The 24,526-nt window shown below is 43.0% G+C and overlaps 1 protein-coding gene across 1 annotated transcript in view; it reads left to right on the top strand.

Moving 5' to 3' along the window:
* Positions 1–24,526, top strand: part of MTCH2 (mitochondrial carrier 2) — a 197,882-nt gene that overhangs the window by 47,799 nt on the left and 125,557 nt on the right. Inside the window, exons 4-6 of the mRNA XM_053720360.1 lie at positions 25–51; positions 18,360–18,416; positions 18,761–18,818. Coding sequence (XP_053576335.1) covers positions 25–51; positions 18,360–18,416; positions 18,761–18,818 — 142 coding nt within the window. The remainder of the gene's footprint in view (positions 1–24; positions 52–18,359; positions 18,417–18,760; positions 18,819–24,526) is intronic.

Here is a 24,526-nt window from a genome sequence, read left to right as displayed (position 1 = left end):
TGTCTGACTGTTTTCTATCCGCAGCTCTACAAGGGGAATGAGGATACAGAGGTGAGTCGTCTTAATACCACCATCCTGCTTCGGATGATTGGGCCAGAGTTTGTATTTTCTTGAGTCAAGTACTGAGTCTAATCAATACTATTACATGTATAGAAAACATTTTTTTTTTTTTATATTTTGTTTGCATCTTAAATTGAGTATTGAAATGTGAACAGTTGTTCTATGGATACATTTGATTGGTAGATCAAATATCAAGGGAAACAATTGTGTTATTGATCATAGGTCAAAAAAAGGCAAGCATCTATTTTTTAAATATATAGGAGATTTGAACTTGGTCATAAAGCTCAAAAGAAGTTTTTTGTTTGTTTGTTTTTTTTACCCCAACCTCAGTTGTCCAAGTAGTTTTACAGAACATATTAGAGCATTGCGTTGTATATGTATATATTACACACACATAAATCATATTATAACACAATAGAAGAGTTAGATTTCTATGTTACAGTTGCAGGGCCTATAAAGGATCCAGCCTCCCAAGTTATATTTTAAGTGTAGCTGTTGGCGACCGCTGGGGAGAAGTGGAATCTAAACCAGGGCTTTAATTTAAGTAGCTAGTGACTCCCTCGCACCTGGATTTGTCAAGCCCTGTTTTACTTTAACAAATTCACTTCTGTCATCTAACATGCTTCATTCTCTTGCTATCCTTTAAAGAGCATATCTATGTAGTCTCAGGAACAGCAATGCATTAGCTAGCTGGAGATTGGTGGCTGCATATGTATGTAAACACACACACACCTTGTCACTGGCTCAACGTATGTGTTCGGCTATTTCACAGTAGTGCAGTGCTGCCAATTTTAACAGTGGATGCAAATTTTATAAGAGCAATACATTGGAAAGTTGTATAAAATCATATACTCTATTTGAATCATGAAAAAATGTTTTGTGTTTCATGTCCCTTTAATTCTTTAAAGGGTCATTAAACACTAAACAAATGCCAGATAGAACAATGTATTTAAAGAAAATATTACCCTGAGAATAACATGTAGAAGTATTTTTGAAAGTTTCATTAGCTGTTTAAATATTGACAACAGAAGTGTAAAGTTTTAGTGTCTATAAAACAATGGGAGCTGCCATGTTGTAACTTAGGTTACCTTCTCTGCTGTAGCCAATTAGGCACAGTTATAAATAGGTCACAAGAGTGTGCTGCCAATGACTGTGTGGGATATAACTCTGTTCTGCACTTCCATTTCTAACAGGAACTGAAAAGCTCACAATTTCAGAATGGAATTACAGGAAAATGGGGCAAAATAAATAATGAAAGTATATTGCAGAGTTTTTTTGCTTTTTTTTTTTTTACTTTTCAAAAGAGCTTTATTTAGATCAGATGAATATGCACGTCATAAATTGCATATATAAAGCAAACATCAAGAGTATTACAGTATATTGGTTCTTCATAATGATTCAATGTGCTAACTATACATAAACACATATACGTCGCATCTGTCAGCTTTAGCACCTAGGAATACTCTCTTAAATTCAGTTTATTTCTTAATTGGCCCTATTTATAACTTTTAAGACCTCTTATGGGTCTTTAACAAACTCACATATGATCCTTATTGGGCGTATTTGGGGATAGCGCTTAGATTTAGTAGGGAATCTGAGATGGATTAGAATTCAAATTAAAAGTGAAACATATATAGCCTGTGTAGGTCTCTCATGAACCTGTATCGCTATAGTAGATTATACTATATAGTAAAAATAACAAAACAAAATTTGCTTCCTGGTATGTGGTTTGTTAACAAATATAAGGGTAAATTTCCTTGATCACTTAGGGTTGTTGTTGTGGAGCGCTTATAATTAAGCCTGGTAGTATGTACGTAAAACCATCTGGTGGTCAACTAGTAGGTTGTCATGGTAGGGGATCGGTGTTATAAAAGGTTAAAGGTTAAAGTACATGCACGTAACAAGCAATCATCCTAAAATCCGGCATCAATAAAAATACAATTCTTAACAATTGTGGGAAGGGATCTATGACCTATAACGATATGCAACTTTCATCCACAGCTCCAGCCGCAAGCTGTAGAATGAGCGCCAATCTTGAGGTTATGCTGTTAGATCCCTTCTAATGTAATGCGATCAGTATATAAGGAGGACTTAATATAACTGTATGAATTTTGCTTCAATTATATACGTGCATGAGTAAGATTCCTGCTATAGCAGTAGAAAACACATTGCAGCATACCAGAGAGTCCCAGTGGCTCCGTATCAGACTCAGTGGCGTTACTAGGGTTGGTGTCACCCGGTGCGGTAAGTTATGGTGTCACCCCCACCCCCCAGTAATGGATTTTGTTTTGTTTTTTACTGCAAGAAGAGGATTTCATAGAAAACTTAAAAACTCACTCGGATGCGTGTACACACAAACACTCGGAAACGCACTCGGACACACACGCAAACACTTAGAGACACACACACGCAAACACTCAGGCACACACACATACAAAATATGTAAACTGCGCTGCATTAATTATAAAGCTCATGCTTAGAGCTGCTCCCTGGCTCAGCAGAGCATCAAATGAAAGATAAACAGTGCCCTCTAAAAATAAATCACTAAAGAAAAGGTTTAGGCGCGCAAACTACGAAAATTCTGCTCTCTGACTCTGTTCCAAGTCTGTCAGTGCTCAGCCCCAGGCCGAGTGCCTACCGCTTCTTATGGCCAATCACCTCTGCACTCTGTCCAACTCCAGACCCCAGCCCGCCCCTCCTACCTCTTCAGTGTGCACTTAGTGTACCCTAACCGTACCATTCTGGTGGGCATCATACGTGGCTCCTTTACTTTAGAGACCGTGTCAACAGTCATGCATTTAGGTGCCAGGCATCCCCCTCACGATTTCTCGGTTCCTGTTTAGAGGGACAGCACAGCAGTGAGTGACTCCACTGCTCCACACGTCACCGAGCAGTGAGCAGAGATAGGCAGGCAGGTGTAGGCTAGCAGCGCAACTTTGCAAGCCCCACGGCACGCCCACAACATTCATAGTGAAATTGGGCAGGGGAGGAGCAAAGTACAAACAAGCAAAAGTAGCCGGGAAATCTATTTGTGGAAATTGCGGCGCGGGCTCAAGGGGCAAAAAATTTAACTGTGTCTACAACTTCCCCAGTCCCACTAATGTTCACAACTGCTGGCCCCTCTAATAAAAAAATATATGCATCTCTACATTATATTTCTTTGAATTTTAATAAAATTTCAACAACATCATTTTTTTTTTTGCTGGTGGTGTCACCCCCTGGAGGGTGTCACCTAGGTGCGGACCGCACCCCCCTAGTGACGCCACTGAGTATCAGAATATATCTATAGTATTTAAAACGTTTAGGTATTATGCCAATTCAATTATTGGAGGTATTAAGCTAAACTGCAATCCCCTTGTATTCTAGATTGCATGACATCAGGTTCTCGCGAACAGTAATATCACCCCTGCCACTTTAACATAATATTCTTATCCCCTTTTGCAACATAGCATGGTGTAACTAACATAAATATAATACACTATATGTGCCAAAAAGAATATTGTCCTTGTCAAATTATACCATATAAACATAACAATCCAACCCCTTTGCAACAAAACATAAGAGAACCATCAAAAATACTATAACCTTGGACCAGGAGAGTCACTGGTTATGACATAGTGTCCGATATTGTTAGTATTTACATTTTGTTTTAAGCGTTTCCATACAGTTCCAGTAAGCTTCCATAGTCTTATCTATAGAAATTCGGGTGAGAGGTAGGATAGGCAACATATTGGTTATTAGCTCCATTGGCTTGCTGCGTGTACATCTTGTGGGTATAAAAACAAAGAATTTACTGACCGTCTTTGTTAAGCCAAGGGATGGCAGTTATTTTTGTATATGGAGGTACGCTCTTTTTCTGCTTTGTTGTAATGCTAGTTGAACCAAGTCCCAATTCAGATGGTTGCTTGATCGCCTCAATCTGCGATGCTCCATGAGCTTGTGGAAGAGGTGCAGCCTGTATGACTCTCTCTGAACTTTTATGGAGCCGAAAAGGTAGGGAAAGGATTGCTCCTGTTACCAGAGTTGCGGAACATGCATGACCCGGTAGGCCCGCTTTCTGTTTCTTATGGTGCACAGTTTGCAGCTGCTTTTCTAATGCAGAAGACTCCGGTTTTGTAGAATCCTGAGACTCATCGTTAAGTGCTATTGAAGATTGTATTTGACACAAGCTTTGTAACTGCCGTTCTGATGGGGCTTTATCTAGCATTCTTTGTAAGAGTGCCTCAATCTTCTGATAGCGTGTGTCATAACGCTGCCACATGGTTTCCATTTGTGCCATCTGATGTGACACTGAGGTGCTGCTTTTTAAATGTAGTTTAGTATTAACTCTGATGGTGTCAAACAATGTTAATATGCTGTAGCCAGTTATGGTCGAATACCTCGGCCTGCCGAGGGGGGAACGCCACCTGGTATAAGCCGCCGCTTCAGGCCTAAGATGTCCAATCCTAGGCTCTGTCACGTATACAGTTCAATGTTTGCAACAGATCTGTTTATTGATATTGTAGTCGAAGGTAGCTCTTGAACTGTAGGATGAAGTAAAAAATTGGCGGATTTATGTCTAATCTATCGGAGCTCATGGAGATTGCGACCGCTCAGGATCGCTGCATGGACACGCCCCTGCATTTTTTTTTTAAATACACAATTTATCATTTTATATTACCATCTCAAAGTGTTTGATGTCTCTTTTTAAAAATGCAATTTCTCTATTTACATGTAAATTGTGCTATCGTAACAGAGGGGGATTACTAAATTATTCCGTAGCGGTTACTTTCTCTCCAGCTGACTGATGAGTGTAAGATTTTTTTAACTAGTTGTATTTCCTTCTTAATATAAGGAGAGTCCACGGCATCATTCCTTACTGTTGTGAAATACTGAACCTAGCCACCAGGAGGAGGCAAAGACACCCCAGCCAAAGGCTTAAAGGGACATTATACACTCATATTTTTTTATCTTTATTGGATGTAGCATGTTGCTAACATGTAGTGTATCCCTAATGAGCATTGGTAACATAATGGAAGTATATTATTTTTCTAGCCGAACTCTCTGTTTTTTTTTAAACTTACCAAGCCCAAATAGATTGTCAGAATACGTTCGGCCGCTCTGGCTATGCGCGCTCCTGTGAACAGCATGTGTGCCATTAGCCTTGTCTTCAGCTCTCCTTCAGCATGGGATCGCGGCAGCGTGCATAGGAGTGCCGTGATCCCATGCTTCTCATTGGCGGTGACATCAGCTCTATTGTGAGGAGCGCAATAAAATGCTCCTCACAATAGAACTGTCAGCTAATGTAAGTAATAGGCATAAGCTCTGCAAGGCACAAACTTCACAGTACTGCTGAACACATTGTTGGCATGAAGTTATCTGACTGATCTCCACTAATGTGCAAACCCTCACAGCGCTGCTTCTGCTGATTAGCAGTATGACATGCTATAAATATATTTTCCAGCATGGCATACACAGCTAATCTAGCAAGCAGAGAGGATGTGGGACGCTAATGTGTCGTTTACATTTAACAGGCGATATGGCCAAAAAAAAAGGCAGTCCGTGCTGTGCACATCAGTAGGTGTAGAATAATATGCGCATGCTCAAAAACATGCCGTGCACGGGCAAGCCGTGCACGTAAGAGCTAGCGAATGCGCAATTAGAAAGGGGAAATTTAAAATGGTAATTTGAATAAATGACCTTATTGGTCAGTAGTTTAAGAGTATGCTAATGCCTACACATCCTTAGCTCTGCCCTTCTCTGTAGGCGGAGCATTACGGCGACGGGCAAACAGTGAAACTGTAAGTTACAGTATAAATTTTACAAAGATTTCTAACGTATTTTTATTACGTTGGGACATATTTACTAATTAACAGGAAATGTGTACATAAACTGCGAAACAATATTAGTGCATAATGGTCCTTTAAATACCCCTCCCACTTCCCCCATCCCCAGTCATTCTTTGCCTTTTGTCACAGGAGGATGGCAGAGAAGTGTCAGAAGATTTCGGAGTAGTTCTTTAGGGAGTGCATCTGCCCTTCAATATGGGACTGGAGTTTTTAGTAGTCTTGTCAGCCTCTCTGTGAGAGCATTGACGAAAGTTAGAGTATGGAGATGCAGGGAGAGTCTTTCTGCAAATCCATCCAGACTGCCTGCTAACAGCTCCTAAGCAATCAGTGTTGACGAGTTTCACTGCTTGCTTGTTTTCTCACTCAAGTCCATGTCAGGAGCGATGCTACAAGACTGTCACACTTGAGAGGCTGTGTTTCTGTTCCACAACATGGATTCTGGTAAGATTGTTTCAAATTTTTACATGTGTTGAAAACGCTAGAAGACAGGGTCACAGTGTGGCTCCTTTTATCTTAATGGAATCATGGGTTAAAGGGACACTGTACCCAATTTTTTTTTCCGTGATTCAGTTAGAGCATGTAATTTCCTGGTATCTTTATTTGAAAAGCAAGAATGTAAGTTTAGATGCCAGCCCATTTTTGGTGAACAACCTAGGTTGTTCTTGCTGATTGGTGGATAAATTAACCCACTAATAAACAAGTGCTGTCCAGAGTCTGAACCAAAAATTGGCTGGCTCCTTAGCTTAGATGCTTTTTTTTTTTTCCTCTAAAATAAAGATGGCAAGAGAATGAATAAAAATTGATAATAGGAGTAAATTAGAAAGTTTCTTAAAATTGCATGCTCTATCTGAATCACAAAAGAAATAATTTGTGTTCAGTGTCCCTTTAATATCTCCTGAGGGGGATTATTGAACAGTGGGGATTAATCAAATGTGATGCTTTGATTTTATGCTGCTTTATGTGTGATTTTATTGCGCTCATAGGCTGTTTGTTATCTGGCTGGAATGCACAGGCTTTTACTTTCACTTTGAGTGCTGCTCAGCTTGTAGCTTGGCACACTTTTTCTAATAGCAGGGGCTGTCCTGCCTTGCACACCATGTGACCGGGAGTGGTTTCGCTTTAATTTCCTCTTTCCTGACCGAGCTGGCTGTCGGAAAAGACGCTATTTATTTTTGTCTGGGTCTAGGAGGTGGTGAGTGCCCCAGCCATTGGGACTATAAAGGTGCAGTTTTTGAGAAATAAAGAGTTTTTCTGTGTCCTGCTGTTAGTAGCTTAAGCTATGGAGGATTCTGATATATTAGAGGGTACTCCCTCTATTTCAAATAGTAATACCTGTTTATATTGTGAGGAGGTTTTGGATTCTAGCCCTCCGTTATGTTCCACATGCCTTGCAAACGTTGTTCAGTCAAAGAAGGTTAACCCTTTTAGTACCACTGAGCCGTCCACCTCTGAGGACTCGCCGTCCCGTGAGGTGCATACCCTACATTCATCTCCTACACACGCAGCTTCCCGTAGCACGCTTAATCCTCCATCTGGAGGGGGCCTTTTACCGCCAGATTTTACAGCGCAGTTACAAACGGCGGTGTCTGCGGCCCTCAGTGCTTTAACTTGCCCTGCTAAACGCAAATGAAAGGTAAAAATAGCTCTCCTGCTCCAGGGTCATCATGTAATTTATTGGATTTCACTGCTCTGTCTCAGTTATCCGAGGATGAGTTGCACTCCTGAGGGTTCAGAGGATGGACTTTCTGGGACAGAGTCTGCTGCCTCTAAGCCTCCTGCTGCAGAGGAACCAGCCTTTAGATTTAAGATTTAAGGAAGTCCTGTCTACATGAGAGGTTCCAGAGGCCAAGCTGCCTGATGAACCTTTGATTCCTAAATTCGACAGAGATTACGAGGACAGGGTAGTGCCTTTAACTTTTCCTGTGCCTGTAAAGATGGCAAAAATTATTGAACGAATGGGACAGAATTGGATCTTCCTTTTCCCCTTCGCCTTCCTTTAAAAAAATGTATTCCCGGTCCTGGACTCTCAATTGGAGTTGTGGAGTTCTGTCCCTAAGGTGGATGGCGCTATCTCCATGCTTGCCAAACGCTCTACTATCCTGCTTGAGGATAGCGCGTTGTCTAGAGATACGATGGATAAAAAGATGGAAACTCTTCTAAGAAAGATGTTTCAACATACGGGATATTTATTTTAACCGGTGGTTGCTGGAGCAGCTACCTACTGGTGCGACTCCTTATCGGATTTAATCGAGGTGGAGGGTCCCCTCAACTTTATCCAGGAAAGAATTAAGGCCTTGAGAATTTCTAATTCTTTTATCTGTAATGCAAACATGCAGACTATTCTCTTAAATGCTAAGGCTTCTGGCTTTTCGGTTCAGGCCCGTCGGGCGCTCTGGCTTTAGTCCTGGTTTGCGGATATGACTTCTAAGTCCAGACTTCTTTCTCTCCCCTTTAAGGGAAATATTTTATTTGGTCCAGGCCTGGACTCCATTATCTCCATGTTTACAGGGGTCAAGGGTGCCTTCCTACCACAAGAAAAAAGATAAAGTCTAAGGGACAAGTTTCTAACTTTTGTTCCTTTTGTTCTGATAAATCCCAATGATAGTAGTCCTCTGCTAAGCCCGAGCAAACCAAGAGTACTTGTAAGCCAGCTCAGTCCTGGAATAAGTCCAATCAGAGCAAGAAGACTGCAGAGACTAAATCGGCATGCAGGGGCGGCCTTCAATTCTGCTCCGGATCGTGTAGGGGGCAGACTGTTGCTCTTTTCAAACGCTTGGTTCAGGGATGTGCAGAATCCATGGGTCCTGGAGGTCATAGCTCAGGGATAAAAGATAGGTTTCAAGACCCAAGGGCAGATTTCTCCTCTCAATCTTGTCTTCCAGACCAGAAAAGAGGGAAGCCTTTCTGGGGTGCATGCGGGATCTGTCCTCCTTAGGAGTTATTGTTCCGGTGCCTATCGCAGAAAGAGGTTTGGGATACTTTTCAAACCTTTTTGTGGTCACAAAGGAGGGAGCTTTCCACCCGATTCTGGACCTAAAGTGCTTAAACAAATTTCTAAATATCCCCTCGTTCAAGATAGAGACGATAAGGTCCATCCTTCCCTTAGTTCAGGAAGGACAGTTCATGACCACAATAGATCTGAAGGATGTTTACCTTCACGTTCCAATCCACAAGGACCACTTCCAGTTCCTAAGGTTTTGCATTCCTGGACCAGCTCTTCCAGTTCATTGTACTAACGTTTGGTCTAGCTACTGCTCCAAGAATTTTTACGAAGGTTCTAGGGGCTCTTCTAGCCGTTGCCAGAACCCGGGGTATAGCATTAGCTCCCTACTTGGACAATATTCTGGTGCAAGCGCCATCTTTTCATCTGGCGGAAGACCATTCGGAATCTCTTCTTCGATCTCATGGATGGAAGATAAACCTAGAAAAGAGCTCTTATACCAAGCACCAGGGTGGAATTCCTGGGTACTATAATAATAGACTCCATATACATGAGGATATTTCTAACAGACCAGAGACGTTGCAAGCTAGCTTCGGCATGTCTTGCCCTCCGAACCTCCTTAAGGCCCTCTGTGGCTCAGTGTATGGAGGTGATTGGTCTCATGGTGTCCATCATATACATCATTCCTTTTGCCAGGTTCCGTCTCAGACCGTTGAAGCTGTGCATGCTGAGGCAGTGGAACGGCGATCATTCGGATCTGTCTCAACAGATTTCGTTGGTCAATCGGTCGAGAGAATCGCTCTCTTTGTGGCTCTATCCAGATCATCTTTCCCGATGGACATCCTTCTTAGGACCATCCTGGGAGATTGTGACTACGGACACAAGTCTATCAGGATGGGGAGCTGTTTGGGGTGCTAAGAAGGCGCAGGGCCTGTGGACTCGGGAGGAATGCTCCCTCCCGATCAACATTCTTGAACTTCGGGCAATCTTCAATGCTCTGAAGGCTTGGCCCCTTATGGGTTCGTCCCAGTTTCAGATTCCAATCAGACAATATAACCTCGGTGGCTTACATCAACCATCAGGGTGAAACGAGAAGTTCGCTAGCAATGAGGGAAGTATCTCTGATTCTGGAGTGGGCGGAGGCCCACAGCTGTTAGCTGTCAGCGATCCACATTCCGGGTGTGGACAACTGGGAAGCGGATTTTCTCGGCAGACAATCCTTTTATCCGGGGGAATAGTCTCTCCTTACCTAAGTGTTTGCAGAGATTTGCAACAGGTGGGGGACGCCGGAGATAGATCTCATGGCATCCCGTCTCAATACCAAACTACTCAGATATGGGTCGAGGTCCAGGGATCCTCAGGCGGAGCTAATAGATGCATTAGCAGTGCCCTGGAGGTTCAGTCTAATTTACATTTTCCCGCCGTTACCACTCCTTCCTCGTGTAGTGGCCTGCATCAAGCAGCAGCAAGCATCAGTGATACGGATTGCTCCATCGTGGCCGTGAAGGATGTGATTCCCGGTTCTGGTGGGGAAGTCATCTCCTCCGTGGAAGTTAACTTGTCGCAGGGATCTGCTGCAACAAGGTCCTTTTGTTCATCAAAATCTAGATTCTCTGAGGCTGACTGCGTGGAGATTGAACGCTTAGTCCTAGCCAAGAGAGGTTTTTCTGAGTTATTTATACTCTCATTAAAGCTCGTGAACCGGTTACTCATCGCATCTATCATAAGGTGTGGAGTACCTACTTATTCTGGTGTGAAGAGCGTGTATTTCTCTTGTAAGGTGTATCCAGTCCACGGATTCATCCTTTACTTGTGGGATATTCTCCTTCCCTACAGGAAGTGGCAAAGAGAGCACACAGCAGAGCTGTCCATATAGCTCCTCCTCTAGCTCCACCCCCCAGTCATTCTCTTTGCCGGCTCTAAGCACTAGGGTCTCTCTCGGGAGGGTAAAGTGAATGTGGTGTTAGAATTGTAGTTTTTATTATCTTCAATCAAAAGTTTATTTTAAATGGTACCGGTTTGTACTATTTACTCTCTAGCAGAAAAGTGATGAAGATTTCTGCTGAGAGGAAAATGATTTTAGCATGTTGTAACTAAAATCCACTGCTGTTCCCACACAGGACTGAGGAGTACCAGAAAACTTCAGTTGGGGGAACGGTTTGCAGGGTAACTGCAATAAGGTATGTTCAGTCATTTATTTCTAGACAAGACTGAGATAATGCTAGAAGAGACTGACAATATCCCCATAAGGGCTATGTTCACAGACTTATTAAGGAATTGAATGCTTACATAGCAGGGCTAATTATGCTGGTTGACACTAATTCAGGGCAATCAATTGTTTATTTAAGAAAATATCGTTTGTAAGACACTTTGAAAGTCCTTTTGGGTTCTTTCTGGGGTTATTACCCACATGGCTAATTTTTGTTCACTTAGGAGTGATTTCTTAGGCCTCACAGCTCTGGAGTAAAGTGGGAGGGGCCTAATTTTGTGCCTCTGATGCGCAGTTAGAATTGCATAGAAGTTCATGCTGCTTCACATGGAGGGTCCTGCTACTGTTTGAGGGCCTAAAGGAAGCTATATTTCCCCAAATCTGGTCCCTATGGGCAGGTAGGGCCACAGCAGTGCTGTGGCAAGGTGCTGTAGTAATTTTATCCGGGTGTTGGCTTTAGGCTGCTCCAGTTTTGGCATTAAGGGGTTAATCGTTTTGCTTCTTGTGGTGCAATCTTACTAAGGCTTTAGGTACATACTGTGAAAATTTCAAGAGAATTGCTGCATTTTTCACTGTTTTGTAAAATTGTGTGCCTTTTTTTTATCTCTTAAAGGCACAGTAACGTTTTTTTCAAATTGTTTTTTTTATTTGATTAAAGTGATTTCTAAGCCTGTTTGTGTATACTACTAGTCTGTTAAACATGTCTGTCACCAAGGAAAGTCCTTGTTCAGTGTGTTTAGAAGCCATGGTGGAACCCCCTCTCAGAATGTGTCCGACTTGTACTGATATGTCTATACACTTTAAAGATCATATTGTTGCACTTAAGAATGTGGCCCAAGATGATTCTCAGACTGAAGGTAACAAGGGTAGCCCGTCTGCCTCTCCCCAAGTGTCACAACCAGTTACGCCCGCTCCAGCGATGCCTAGTACCTCTAGTGCGTTTAATCCTTTTACATTACAAGACTTAGCGGCAGTCATGGATAATTCTCTTGCAGCTTTCTTATCTAAACTGCCCGTGTTTCCTACAAAGCGCGATAGCTCAGTTTTAAGAACAGATTATGAGCATTCTGACGCTTTGGTAGCCGTATCCGATATACCCTCACAACACTCTGAAGTGGGAGCGAGGGATTTGATGTCTGAGGGAAGAAGTCTCTGATTCAGGAAGGGTTCCTCCTCAGACAGATTCAGATACATTGGCTTTTAAATTTAAATTAGAACACCTCCGCGTTCTGCTCAGGGAGGTATTAGCTACTCTGGATGACTGCGACCCTTTGGTGATCCCAGAGAAATTGTGTAAAATGGACAAGTACCTAGAGGTCCCTGTTTACACTGATGCGTTTCCGGTCCCTAAGAGGATTGCGGATATCGTTACTAGGGAGTGGGATAGACCAGGTGTTCCCTTTGTTCCCCCTCCTGTTTTTAAGAAAATGTTCCCCATATCTGACCCCATGTGGGACTCGTTGCAGACGGTCCCTAAGGTGGAGGGGGCTGTTTCTTCACTGGCTAAAGGCACAACCATACCAATTGAAGACAGTTGTGCTTTCAAAGACCCTATGGATAAAAAGTTAGAGGGTTTACTTAAGAAAATTTTTGTTCAACAAGGTTTTCTTCTCCAACCTATTGCCTGCATTATTCCTGTAACTACTGCAGCTGCTTTCTGGTTTGAGGCGCTGGAAGACTCGCTCCAGACGGAGACCTCATATGAGGAAATTATGGATAGAATTAAGGCTCTAAAGCTAACTAATTCTTTTATCACTGACGCCGCTTTCCAAATAGCTAAGTTAGCGGCAAAAAAGGTTTACTCCATTTTGGCGCGCAAGGCGCTATGGCTAAAGTCCTGGTCGGCCGATGTGTCGTCTAAATCCAAGCTTTTGAACATCCCTTTCAAAGGAAAGACCCTCTTTGGGCCTGAATTGAAAGAGATTATTTCAGAAATCACCGGGGGAAAAGGCCATGCTCTCCCTCAGGACAAGTCCTTTAAGACAAAGAACAAAGCTAATTTTCGTACCTTTCGTAATTTCAGGAACGGCCTCGCTTCATCCTCTCCGGCTGCAAAGCAAGAGGGTAACGCTTCACAGCCCAAGGCAACCTGGAAACCTTATCAGGGCTGGAATAAGGGTAAGCAGGCCAAAAAGCCTGCAGCTGCCACCAAGACAGCATGAAGGGGTAGCCCCTGATCCGGGACCGGATCTAGTAGGGGGCAGACTCTCTCTCTTTGCTCAGGCCTGGGCAAGAGATGTACACGATCCTTGGGCATTAGAGATTGTATCCCAGGGATATCTTCTAGAATTCAAGGACTCTCCTCCAAGGGGAAGGTTCCACGTTTCTCGTCTGTCTACAGATCAGACAAAGAGGCGTTTTTACGCTGTGTAGAAGATCTACATACAATGGGAGTGATCCACCCAGTTCCAATTGCGGAACAAGGGTTGGGGTTTTTACTCAAACCTGTTTGTGGTTCCCAAAAAAGAGGGAACTTTCAGACCCATCCTGGATCTAAAAATTCTAAACAGATTCCTCAGTCACATCATTCAAAATGGAGACCATTCGGACAATCTTACCAATGATCCAGGAAGGTCAATATATGACTACCGTGGATCTAAAGGATGCATACCTACACATTCCTATCCACAAAGATCATCACCAGTTTCTCAGGTTCGCTTTTCTGGACAAGCATTACCAGTTTGTGGCTCTTCCCTTCGGCTTAGCCACTGCTCCCAGAATTTTCACAAAGGTGCTAGGGTCCCTCCTGGCGGTTCTAAGACCGTGGGGAATAGCAGTGGCGCCTTACCTAGACGACATCTTAATTCAGGCGCCGTCTTTCCAAAGAACCAAGTCTCACACGGAGATTGTATTGGCCTTTCTGAGGTCTCATGGGTGGAAGGTGAACATCAAAAAGAATTCTCTTTCCCCTCTCACAAGGGTTCCCTTCCTAGGGACTCTGATAGACTCGGTAGAAATGAAAATATTTCTGACGGAGGTCAGAAAATTAAAACTCTTAACTACTTGCCGAGCTCTTCATTCCATTCCCCGGCCATCTGTAGCTCAGTGCATGGAGACAATCGGATTAATGGTAGCAGCAATGGACATAGTCCCTTTTGCTCGGATACACCTCAGACCACTGCAACTATGCATGCTCAAACAGTGGAATGGGGATTATGCAGATTTGTCTCCTCAAATTCAGTTGGACCAGGAGACCAGAGATTCTCTTCTCTGGTGGTTGTCTCAGGATCACCTGTCTCAGGGAATATGTTTCCGCAGGCCAGAGTGGATCATTGTAACAACCGATGCCAGTCTGTTAGGCTGGGGTGCGGTCTGGGACTCCCTGAAAGCTCAGGGTTAATGGTCTCGGGAAGAAACTCTTCTCCCGTTAAACATTCTGGAACTGAGGGCGATATTCAACGCTCTTCAGGCATGGCCTCAACTAGCTGCGGACAAATTCATCAGATTTCAGTCAGACAACATCATGACTGTAGCTTACGTCAATCATCAGGGGGGAACAAAGAGTTCCCTAGCGATGACGGAAGTAACCAAAATTATCAGGTGGGCGGAGGATAACTCCTGCCATCTCTCAGCAATTCACATCCCAGGAGTAGACAACTGGGAGGCGGATTTCCTAAGTCGTCAGACTTTTCACCCGGGGGAGTGGGAACTCCACCCGGAGGTATTTGCCCAGCTGACTCAGCTATGGGGCACTCCAGAGTTGGATCTGATGGTGTCCCGTCAGAACACCAAACTTCCTCTCTACGGGTCCAGGTCCCGGTATCCCAAGGCGGTATTGATAGATGCGCTAGCAGCGCCTTGGTCCTTCAATCTGGCTTATGTTTTTCCACCGTTTCCCCTGCTTCCTCGTCTGGTCGCCAGAATCAAGCAGGAGAAGGCTTCGGTAATTCTGATAGCGCCTGCGTGGCCACGCAGGACTTGGTATGCAGACCTAGTGGACATATCATCTGTCCCACCATGGACACTGCCAATGAGGCAGGATCTTCCAATACAGGGTCCGTTCAAGCATCCAAATCTAATTTCTCTGCGTCTGACTGCTTGGAGATTGAACGCTTAATTCTATCAAAGCGTGGTTTCTCTGAGTCAGTTATAGATACTCTGATTCAGGCTAGAAAGCCTGTCACCAGGAAAATCTACCATAAGATATGGCGGAAATATCTTTGTTGGTGCGAATCCAAGGGTTACTCATGGAGTAAGATTAGGATTCCCAGGATATTGTCTTTTCTCCAAGATGGATTGGAGAAAGGACTGTCAGCTAGTTCCTTAAAAGGACAGATATCTGCTCTGTCTATCCTGGTACCAGACGTTCAAGCGTTTGCTCAGGCTTTAGTCAGAATCAAGCCTGTCTATAATCCTGTGACTCCGCCATGGAGTCTAAATCTAGTTCTTTCAGTTATTCAAGGGGTTCCGTTTGAACCTTTACATTCCATAGATATTAAGTTGTTTTCTTGGAAAGTTTTGTTTTTGGTAGCTATCTCTTCTGCTCGAAGAGTCTCAGAATTATCTGCCTTACAGTGTGATTCACCTTACCTGGTGTTCCACGCAGATAAGGTAGTTTTGCGTAACCAAACCTGGTTTTCTTCCTAAAGTTGTTTCTAACAAGAATATTAACCAGGAAATAGTTGTTCCTTCTCTGTGTCCTAATCCTCCTTCGAAGAAGGAACGTCTGTTACACAATCTTGATGTAGTTTGTGCTTTAAAGTTCTATTTACAAGCAACTAAGGATTTCAGACAAACATCTTCCTTGTTTGTTATCTATTCTGGTAAGAGGAGAGGTCAGAAAGCGACTGCTACCTCTCTTTCCTTTTGACTGAAAAGCATCATCCGTTTGGCCTGTGAGACTGCTGGCCAGCAGCCTCCTGAAACTATTACTGCTCATTCTACCAGAGCAGTGGCTTCCACATGGGCTTTTAAAAATGAGGCTTCTGTTGAACAGATTTGTAAGGCAGCGACTTGGTCTTCACTGCATACTTTTTCCAAATTTTACAAATTCGATACTTTTGCTTCTTCAGAGGCTATTTTTGGGAGAAAGGTTTTACAAGCAGTGGTGCCTTCCGTTTAAGGTACCTGTCTTGTTCCCTCCCTTCATCCGTGTCCTAAAGCTTTGGTATTGGTATCCCACAAGTAAAGGATGAATCCGTGGACTGGATACACCTTGCAAGAGAAAACAGAATTTATGCTTACCTGATAAATTACTTTCTCTTGTGGTGTATCCAGTCCACGGCCCGCCCTGGCACTTAAGTCAACTACAATCACCACTGTACCCTATGGTTTCTCCTTTTTCTTCCTAACCTTTGGTCGAATGACTGGGGGGTGGAGCTAGAGGGGGAGCTATATGGACAGCTCTGCTGTGTGCTCTCTTTGCCACTTCCTGTAGGGAAGGAGAATATCCCACAAGTAAAGGATGAATCCATGGACTGGATACACCACAAGAGAAAGTAATTTATCAGGTAAGCATAAATTCTGTTTTTTCCTGGCATAAAGTTAAGGTTGCCAGGATCCTATCATTTTTCCAGGATGGACTAGAGAAGGACCTTTCTGCCAGTTCCCTGAGGGGACAGATTTCGGCCCTGTCTGTTTTACTGCACAAGAGGCTCGCAGAGCTTCCAGATGTACAGTCCTTTGTTAAAGAGACAGTCTACACCAGAATTGTTATGGTTTTAAAAGATAGATAATCCCTTTTATTACCCATTTCCCAGTTTTGCATAACCAACACAGTTATAATAATATACTTTTAACCTCTGTGATTATCTTGTATCTAAGCCTCTGCAAACTGCCCCTTTTTTCAGTTCTTTTGACAGACTTGCTGTCTAGCCAATCAGTGCCTGCTCCCAGATTACTTCACGTGCACAAGCACAGTGTTATCTATATGAAATATGTGAACTAACACCCTCTAGTAATGAAAAACTGTTAAAATGCAATCTGAAAGAGCTGGGCTTCAAGGTCTAAGAAATTAGCATATGAACCTCCTAGGTTAAGCTTTCAACTAAGAATACCAAGAGAACAAAGCAAAATTGGTGATAAAAGTAAATTGGAAAATTGTTAATTACATGCTCTATCTGAATCATGAAAATGTATTTTGGCCTAGACTGTCCCTTTAAGGCTCTGACTAGGATCAGACCTGTGTTTAGATCTAATGCTCCTCCTTGGAGTCTAAATCTTGTTAAGGTTTTGCAACGGCTCCGTTTGAGCCTATGCATGAAGTTGACATTTATATGCTTTGTCCTGGAAGGTTCTTTTTCTACTGGCTATTGCTTCTGCACGCAGAGTATCTGAGATTGCCTTACAATATGAGCCTCTTTATCTGGTGCTCCATTCTGATAAGGCTGCCCTACGTACTAAGTTAGGTTTTCTTCCTAAGGTTGTGTCAGACTGCAACATCAATCAAGAGATTGTGGTTCCTTCCTTGTGTCCCAATCCTCCTCCTTCGAAGGAAAGTTTGCTTCATAATTTAGACGTGGTTCGCGCCTTGAAGTTTTATCTTCAGGCTACTTAGTTTTTAGACAAGCGTCTTCCGGTTTGTTGTCTATTCTGGGAAGCATAAGGGTCAGAAGGTCTCTTCAAATTACTTATCTTTTTGCTTAAGGAGTGTTATCCGCTTAGCTTTTGAGACCGCAGGACAGAAACCTCCTCAGAGGATTATGGCTCATTCTACTAGAGCAATGGCTTCCTCTTGGGCCTTTAAGAACAAGGCCTCTATGGATCAGATTTGTAAGGAGGCTATCTGGTCCTTACATACTTTTTCTAAGTTTTACAAGTTTGATGTTTTTGCTTTGACTGAAGCAGCTTTCAGGAGAGGTTTTGCAGGCTGTGGTGCCCTCAGATTAGGGTCCGCCTCTCTTTTTGTCCCTCCCGTTATCATTCAGTGTCCTCTAGAGCTTGGGTATAGTTTTCCCAACAGTAAGGAATGATGCCGTGGAGACTCCTTATATTTAAGAAGGAAAACAAACATAAATTATGCTTACCAGATAATTTCATTTCCTTCTGTATAAGGAAAGTCCACGACCCCCGCCTCTGTTCTCCGATGGGCGGCCCTCTAAATTATATTTTTCTTCTGGCACCATTTATACCCTGATATTGTTCCCTCGGCAGAATGACTGGGGGAATGGGGGAAGTAGGAGGGGTATTTAAACCTTTGGCTGGGGTGTCTGCCTCCTCCTGGTGGCCAGGTACAGTATTGCCTAACAATAAGGAATGATGCCGTGGACTCTCTTTATACAGAAGCAAATTAAATTATCTGGTAAGCATAATTTGTTTTTTTGCAGAATGACATTTAACACTAGATATAACGTTACTTACACATTTTGTCTTTCATGTTTAGGAGCCCATTTGTGAAAACAAAGAAACCTCAACCTCGCTTGACCGTGTTATCAAAGAGGTAAAAACTTGTTTCGGATGACTTTTTATTCGATTTTATACTTCTGTTTAGGAATATTTTTATTTATGTCCAAAAAAAAGAAAACTAGTTGTTCACAAGCAAGAGCATTTTGCAGTTTATCTCCTATTTCTATGGTGATTTTGTTTTGTCCTCCATTGCTCACTAGTTCTGATGCCTCATTAGTGAGCTCCTAAATAAAAAGCAAACTATTCAGAACAGTTCTCAGTATGCCTTTGCTTTAATGCCTCGTGGTAATTAACTTTAGCATCCATAGTTTATACAAAATTCTCTGTGTAATGAGATTTTTCTCCAGCAATTATCTTGAATTTCTCTTCTTTCTTCAGACCACTCACGAGATGATCGCTCGTTCTGCTGCTAACCTAATTACACATCCCTTTCATGGTAATGTAATATTTCTGTGTTGTACATAGTTTGTATTCTCTAGCTTTTACTGCTCTGATTGCAATACGTATTATGTCAAGAATGAGCTTGTTTCCCGCATCCAAGTCAGCTATCGCTACGACAGAAGGTTTCTGTTAAGACAAACTATAGTTAATAGCTTGAAGGGACAGTAAACACCTTGTGATTAGAAAAATGTTCTGGAGTCTTCCAATAGATTAGCATATCGGCAAAGTCTGAATGTTATTAGAACATGTTAACACCTTGTTTGCTGCACTTTCCTTATTTGAAGTAGACTATCTGGACTTGTGTCTGGAGATGACAGGGCTTTCCACTGTCATTGTTTAATTCATATATGTGGCAAGAGTTCACGAGCTGTTACGTATGGGATACACATTCCTACCAGGAGAATGCAAAGTTTCCCAAACCTCAAAAGCCTATAACCCCCCACCAGCCTCACACATACCTCAATTTTTAAACTTTGCCTCCTTTGGAAGCATAATGATGTGCTTTATTTCTTTAGTGAAAGGCGCTTCAAAGCATACGGAAGCCTGGTTCCCCATAGCTTTCAAAAAAGAATACCAAGAGAACAATGCACATTTGATGATAATAGTTAATAAAAATTTGTTTAAAATTAAATGCCCTATTTGAAACTTAATTTTGACTAGACTGTCCCTTTTATGTATAGGCTATTGACAGGGTACTTAAACACAGCCATCAGAATAAATTACACTTCCACTGAGGTGTAGGAGAGTTAAAGGGACATAAAACAAGTTGGGATAGAGACAAATATAATATGTACTTTAATTACTTTACCTGCAAATTTATACTGCAGTGCCTCACCATTAACCCTTTCTTTTCTCCTACATTGGTGTGTCCGGTCCACGGTTTCATCCTTACTTGTGGGATATTCTCATTCCCTACAGGAAATGGCAAAGAGAGCACACAGCAAAAGCTGTCCATATAGCCCCCCCTCTGGCTCCGCCCCCCAGTCATTCTCTTTGCCGCTCTGAACAAGTAGCATCTCCACGGGGATGGTTAAGAGTATGTGGTGTTAGTTGTAGTTTTATTTCTTCTATCAAGAGTTTGTTATTTTAAAATAGTGCCGGTTTGTACTATTTACTCTACAACAGAAAGTGATGAAGATTTCTGTTAAGAGGAGTATGATTTTAACACCAGTAACTAAAATCCATTGCTGTTCCCACGCAGGACTGTTGAAACCAGTGAACTTCAGTTGGGGGGAACAGTTTGCAGACTTATCTGCTTCAGGTATGACCAGTCTCTTTTCTAACAAGACCTAGTAATGCTAGAAGACTGTCAATTTTCCCTTATGGGATCGGTAAGACATTTTCTTAGACTCAGTAACAGAATTAAGGCTTATAAATTGGGCTCTATGCTGGTTGACACTTTTGTGGGCTAAGTCGATTTATTTTTATCATATTTATATGACATTTGGAGTGTTTTGCAAACTTTAAAAAACTTTTGGGAACGTTTATTGCGCCTGGCAGTTGTTTAGACGCCTAATCTAGTCAGAAAGGCCCCTTCACTCTGGTATGCAGAGGGAGGAGGCCTCATTTTCGCGCCTCAGTTGCGCAGTTACTTCTATAGGCAGTGCATGCAGCTTCACATGAGAGGGTCCTGTGGCTTAGAAAAGGACTCAGAAAGGCTTATTTCTGTGGTGAATAACCCCTAAGGAAGGTAAAAGCCGCAGCAAAGTCTGTGGCAGGGACTGTAGTGTGTTTTAACCGGTAAATTGGGATATTAGCTCCGGTTTGCTCATTTAAGGGTTTAGAGACTTGAAATTTGGTGTGCAATACTTTCAAAGCATTAAGACACTGGGGTATAAATTTCATAAAGATCGGATATTTCTTTCATAGTTTTTCGATCATTCAGAAATAAAGTGTGCTCTTTTTATTATTTAAAGAGACAGTAACGGTTTTGTTTAAAATTGTTTTTATTGCATTAAAAACCTGCCTAAGTCTGTCTAACATGTCATCTGTACCTTCAGATAGCATATGTTCTGTGTGTATGGAAGCCAAGGTGGTTCCCCCATTAAATGTATGTGCCAATTGTGCCATGGCGTCCAAACAAAGTAAGGACAGTACTGTCACGTTTAATAAGGTTGCCCAAGATGATTCTTCAAATGAAGGTAGTGGGGATAGTTCATCATCCTCTCCTTCTGTGTCAACACCAGTTTTGCCCGCGCAGGCGATACCTAGTACATCTAGCGCGCCAATGCTTGTTACTATGCAGCAATTAACAGCAGTAATGGATAATTCTATAGCAAATCTTTTATCCAAACTGCCAGCATTTCCCAGAAAGCGTGATTGCTCAGTTTTAAATACAGAGGATGAGCAAGTTGGCGCTGACGATAATTTATCTGTTATACCCTCACATCAATCTGAATTGGCAGTGAGGGAGGGTCTGTCTGAGGGAGAAATTTCTGATTCAGGAAAAATTTCTCAGCAGACAGAACCTGATATCGTGGCATTTAAATTTAAGCTAGAACATCTCCGCGCCCTGCTTAAGGAGGTACTAGCTACCCTTGATGATTGTGATTCTTTGGTGATTCCAGAGAAGTTGTGCAAAATGGACAAATTCTTAGAGGTCCCAGTGCACGCTGATGCTTTTCCGATACCCAAGAGGGTGGCGGACATAATGACTAAGGAGTGGGAGAAGCCAGGTGTACCCTTTGTTCCACCTCCTATATTCAAGAAAATGTTCCCCATTGTCGACCCCAGAAGGGACGCATGGCAAACGGTCCCTAAGGTAGAGGGGGCAGTTTCAACGTTAGCCAAGCGCACAACTATTCCTATAGAGGACAGTTGCGCTTTCAAAGATCCTATGGATAAAAAATTGGAAGGATTGCTTAAAAAGATTTTTGTTCAGCAAGGTTTCCTTCTTCAACCAATTTCGTGCATTATTCCTGTCACCACGGCGGCGTCTTATAGAGTTCGAGGAACTAGAAAATTCGCTCCAAAAGGAGACTCCATATGATGAAGTCATGGACAGAATTCACGCACTAAAGTTGGCTAATTCCTTTATTTTGGATGCCGCTTTTCAATTGGCAAAATTAGCGGCGAAAAATTCAGGTTTTGCAATAGTGGCGAGCAGGGCGCTTTGGCTAAAATCTTGGTCGGCGGATGTGTCGTCAAAAACAAAATTGCTTAATATTCCTTTCAAAGGTAAGACCCTTTTCGGGCCAGAATTGAAGGAGATTATTTCAGACATCACTGGGGGAAAGGGCCATGCCCTCCCACAGGATAGGCCTTTCAAGGCTAAGAACAAATCTAATTTTCGTTCATTTCGCAATTTCAGGAACAGACCGGCTCCTAACTCTGCAGCCTCTAAACCAGCTTGGAAACCATTGCAAGGGTAAACAGGCCAAGAAGCCTGCTGCTGCTACCAAGACAGCATGAAGGGGTAGCCCCCGATCCGGGACCGGATCTAGTAGGGGGCATACTTTCTATCTTTGCTCAGGCTTGGGCAAGAGATGTTCCGGATCCCTGGGCACTAGAAATAGTCTCTCAGGTGTATCTTCTAGAGTTCAAGGAACTTCCTCCAAGGGGATGGTTCCACATGTCTCGCTTATCTTCAGACCAGATAAAGAGACAGGCATTCTTACATTGCGTAGCAGACCTATTAAAGATGGGAGTGATACTCCCAGTTCCAACAGCGGAACAAGGTCTGGGGTTTTACTCAAACCTGTTTGTAGTTCCCAAAAAAGAAGGAACTTTCAGGCCAATTCTGGATTTAAAAATTCTAAACAAATTCCTCAGAGTTCAATCATTCAAAATGGAAACCATTCAGACGATTTTACCAACGATCCAGGAGGGTCAATATATGACTACCGTGGACTTAAAGGATGCGTACCTGCATATTCCTATCCACAAAGATCATCATCAGTTCCTGAGGTTCGCCTTTCTGGACAAACATTACCAGTTCATGGCTCTTCCATTCGGTTTAGCCACTGCTCCCAGAATTTTCACAAAGGTGCTAGGGTCCCTTCTAGCGGTCCTAAGGCCGAGGGGCATTGCTGTAGCACCTTACCTAGACGACATTCTAATCCAAGCGTCGTCCCTTTCCAAAGCAAGGGCTCATACAGACATTGTTTTAGCCTTTCTCAGGTCTCACGGATGGAAGGTGAACATAGAAAAGAGTTCCCTGTCTCCGTCCACAAGGGTTCCCTTTCTGGGAACAATAATAGATTCTGTGGAAAGATTTTTCTGACAGAGGTCAGAAAGTTAAAGCTTCTAAACGCTTGTCGAGTTCTTCAATCTATTCCTCAGCCTTCCATAGCTCAGTGCATGGAGGTAATAGGACTAATGGTTGTAGCAATGGACGTGGTTCCTTTTGCTCAAATTCATTTAAGACCATTGCAACTGTGCATGCTCAAACAGTGGAATGGGGATTATGCAGACTTATCTCCCCAGATTCAAGTAGACCAGGTAACCAGAGACTCACTCCTCTGGTGGTTGACTCAGGATCACCTGTCTCAGGGAATGAGTTTCTGCAGACCAGAGTGGGTCATTGTCACGACCGAAGCCAGTCTCTTAGGCTGGGGCGCGGTCTGGGACTCCCTGAAAGCTCAGGGTCTATGGTCTCGGGAAGAGTCTCTTCTCCCGATAAACATTTTGGAACTGAGAGCGATATTCAATGCGCTCCTGGCTTGGCCTCAACTAGCGAAGGCCAGGTTCATAAGATTTCAGTCGGACAACATGACGACTGTAGCGTACATCAATCATCAGGGGGGAACAAAGAGTTCCTTGGCGATGAGAGAGGTATCCAAGATCATCAAATGGGCAGAGGATCACTCCTGCCATCTATCTGCAATTCACATCCCAGGAGTAGACAACTGGGAGGCGGATTATTTGAGTCGTCAGACTTTCCATCCGGGGGAGTGGGAACTTCATCCGAAGGACTTTGCCCAGTTAACTCAACTATGGGGCATTCCAGATATGGATCTGATGGCGTCTCGTCAGAACTCCAAGGTTCCTCGCTACGGGTCCAGATCCAGGGGTCCCAAGGCGACACTAGTGGATGCATTGGTGGCGCCTTGGTCGTTCAATCTAGCTTATGTGTTTCCACCGTTCCCTCTCCTTCCCAGGCTTGTAGCCAGGATCAAACAGGAGAAGGCCTCAGTGATTCTGATAGCTCCTGCATGGCCACGCAGGACTTGGTATGCAGACCTGGTGAATATGTCATCGGCTCCACCATGGAAGCTACCTTTGAGGCAGGATCTTCTAGTACAAGGTCCATTCGAACATCCAAATCTAGTCTCTCTGCAACTGACTGCTTGGAAATTGAACGCTTGATTTTATCTAAGTGTGGGTTTTCAGATTCGGTTATAGATACTCTGGTTCAAGCCAGAAAACCTGTGACTAGGAAAATTTACCAGAAGATATGGCAAAAATATATCTGTTGGTGCGAATAAAATTAAAATTCCTAGGATACTTTCCTTTTCCAAGAGGGTTTGGATAAAGGTTTGTCAGATAGTTCTCTAAAAGGACAGATATCTGCTCTGTCTGTTTTGTTGCACAAACGTCTGGCAGCAGTGCCAGATGTACAGGCGTTTGTACAGGCGTTAGTCAGAATCAAGCCTGTCTACAGACCTATGACTCCTCCATGGAGCCTAAACTTAGTTCTTTCAGTTCTTCAAGGGGTTCCGTTTGAATCTTTACATTCCATAGATATTAAGTTACTATCTTGGA

The sequence above is a fragment of the Bombina bombina genome, chromosome 7, assembly GCF_027579735.1.
Source record: "Bombina bombina isolate aBomBom1 chromosome 7, aBomBom1.pri, whole genome shotgun sequence".
Taxonomy (NCBI): Eukaryota; Metazoa; Chordata; class Amphibia; order Anura; family Bombinatoridae; genus Bombina; species Bombina bombina.
This window is presented reverse-complemented; position numbering and strand designations above follow the sequence as displayed.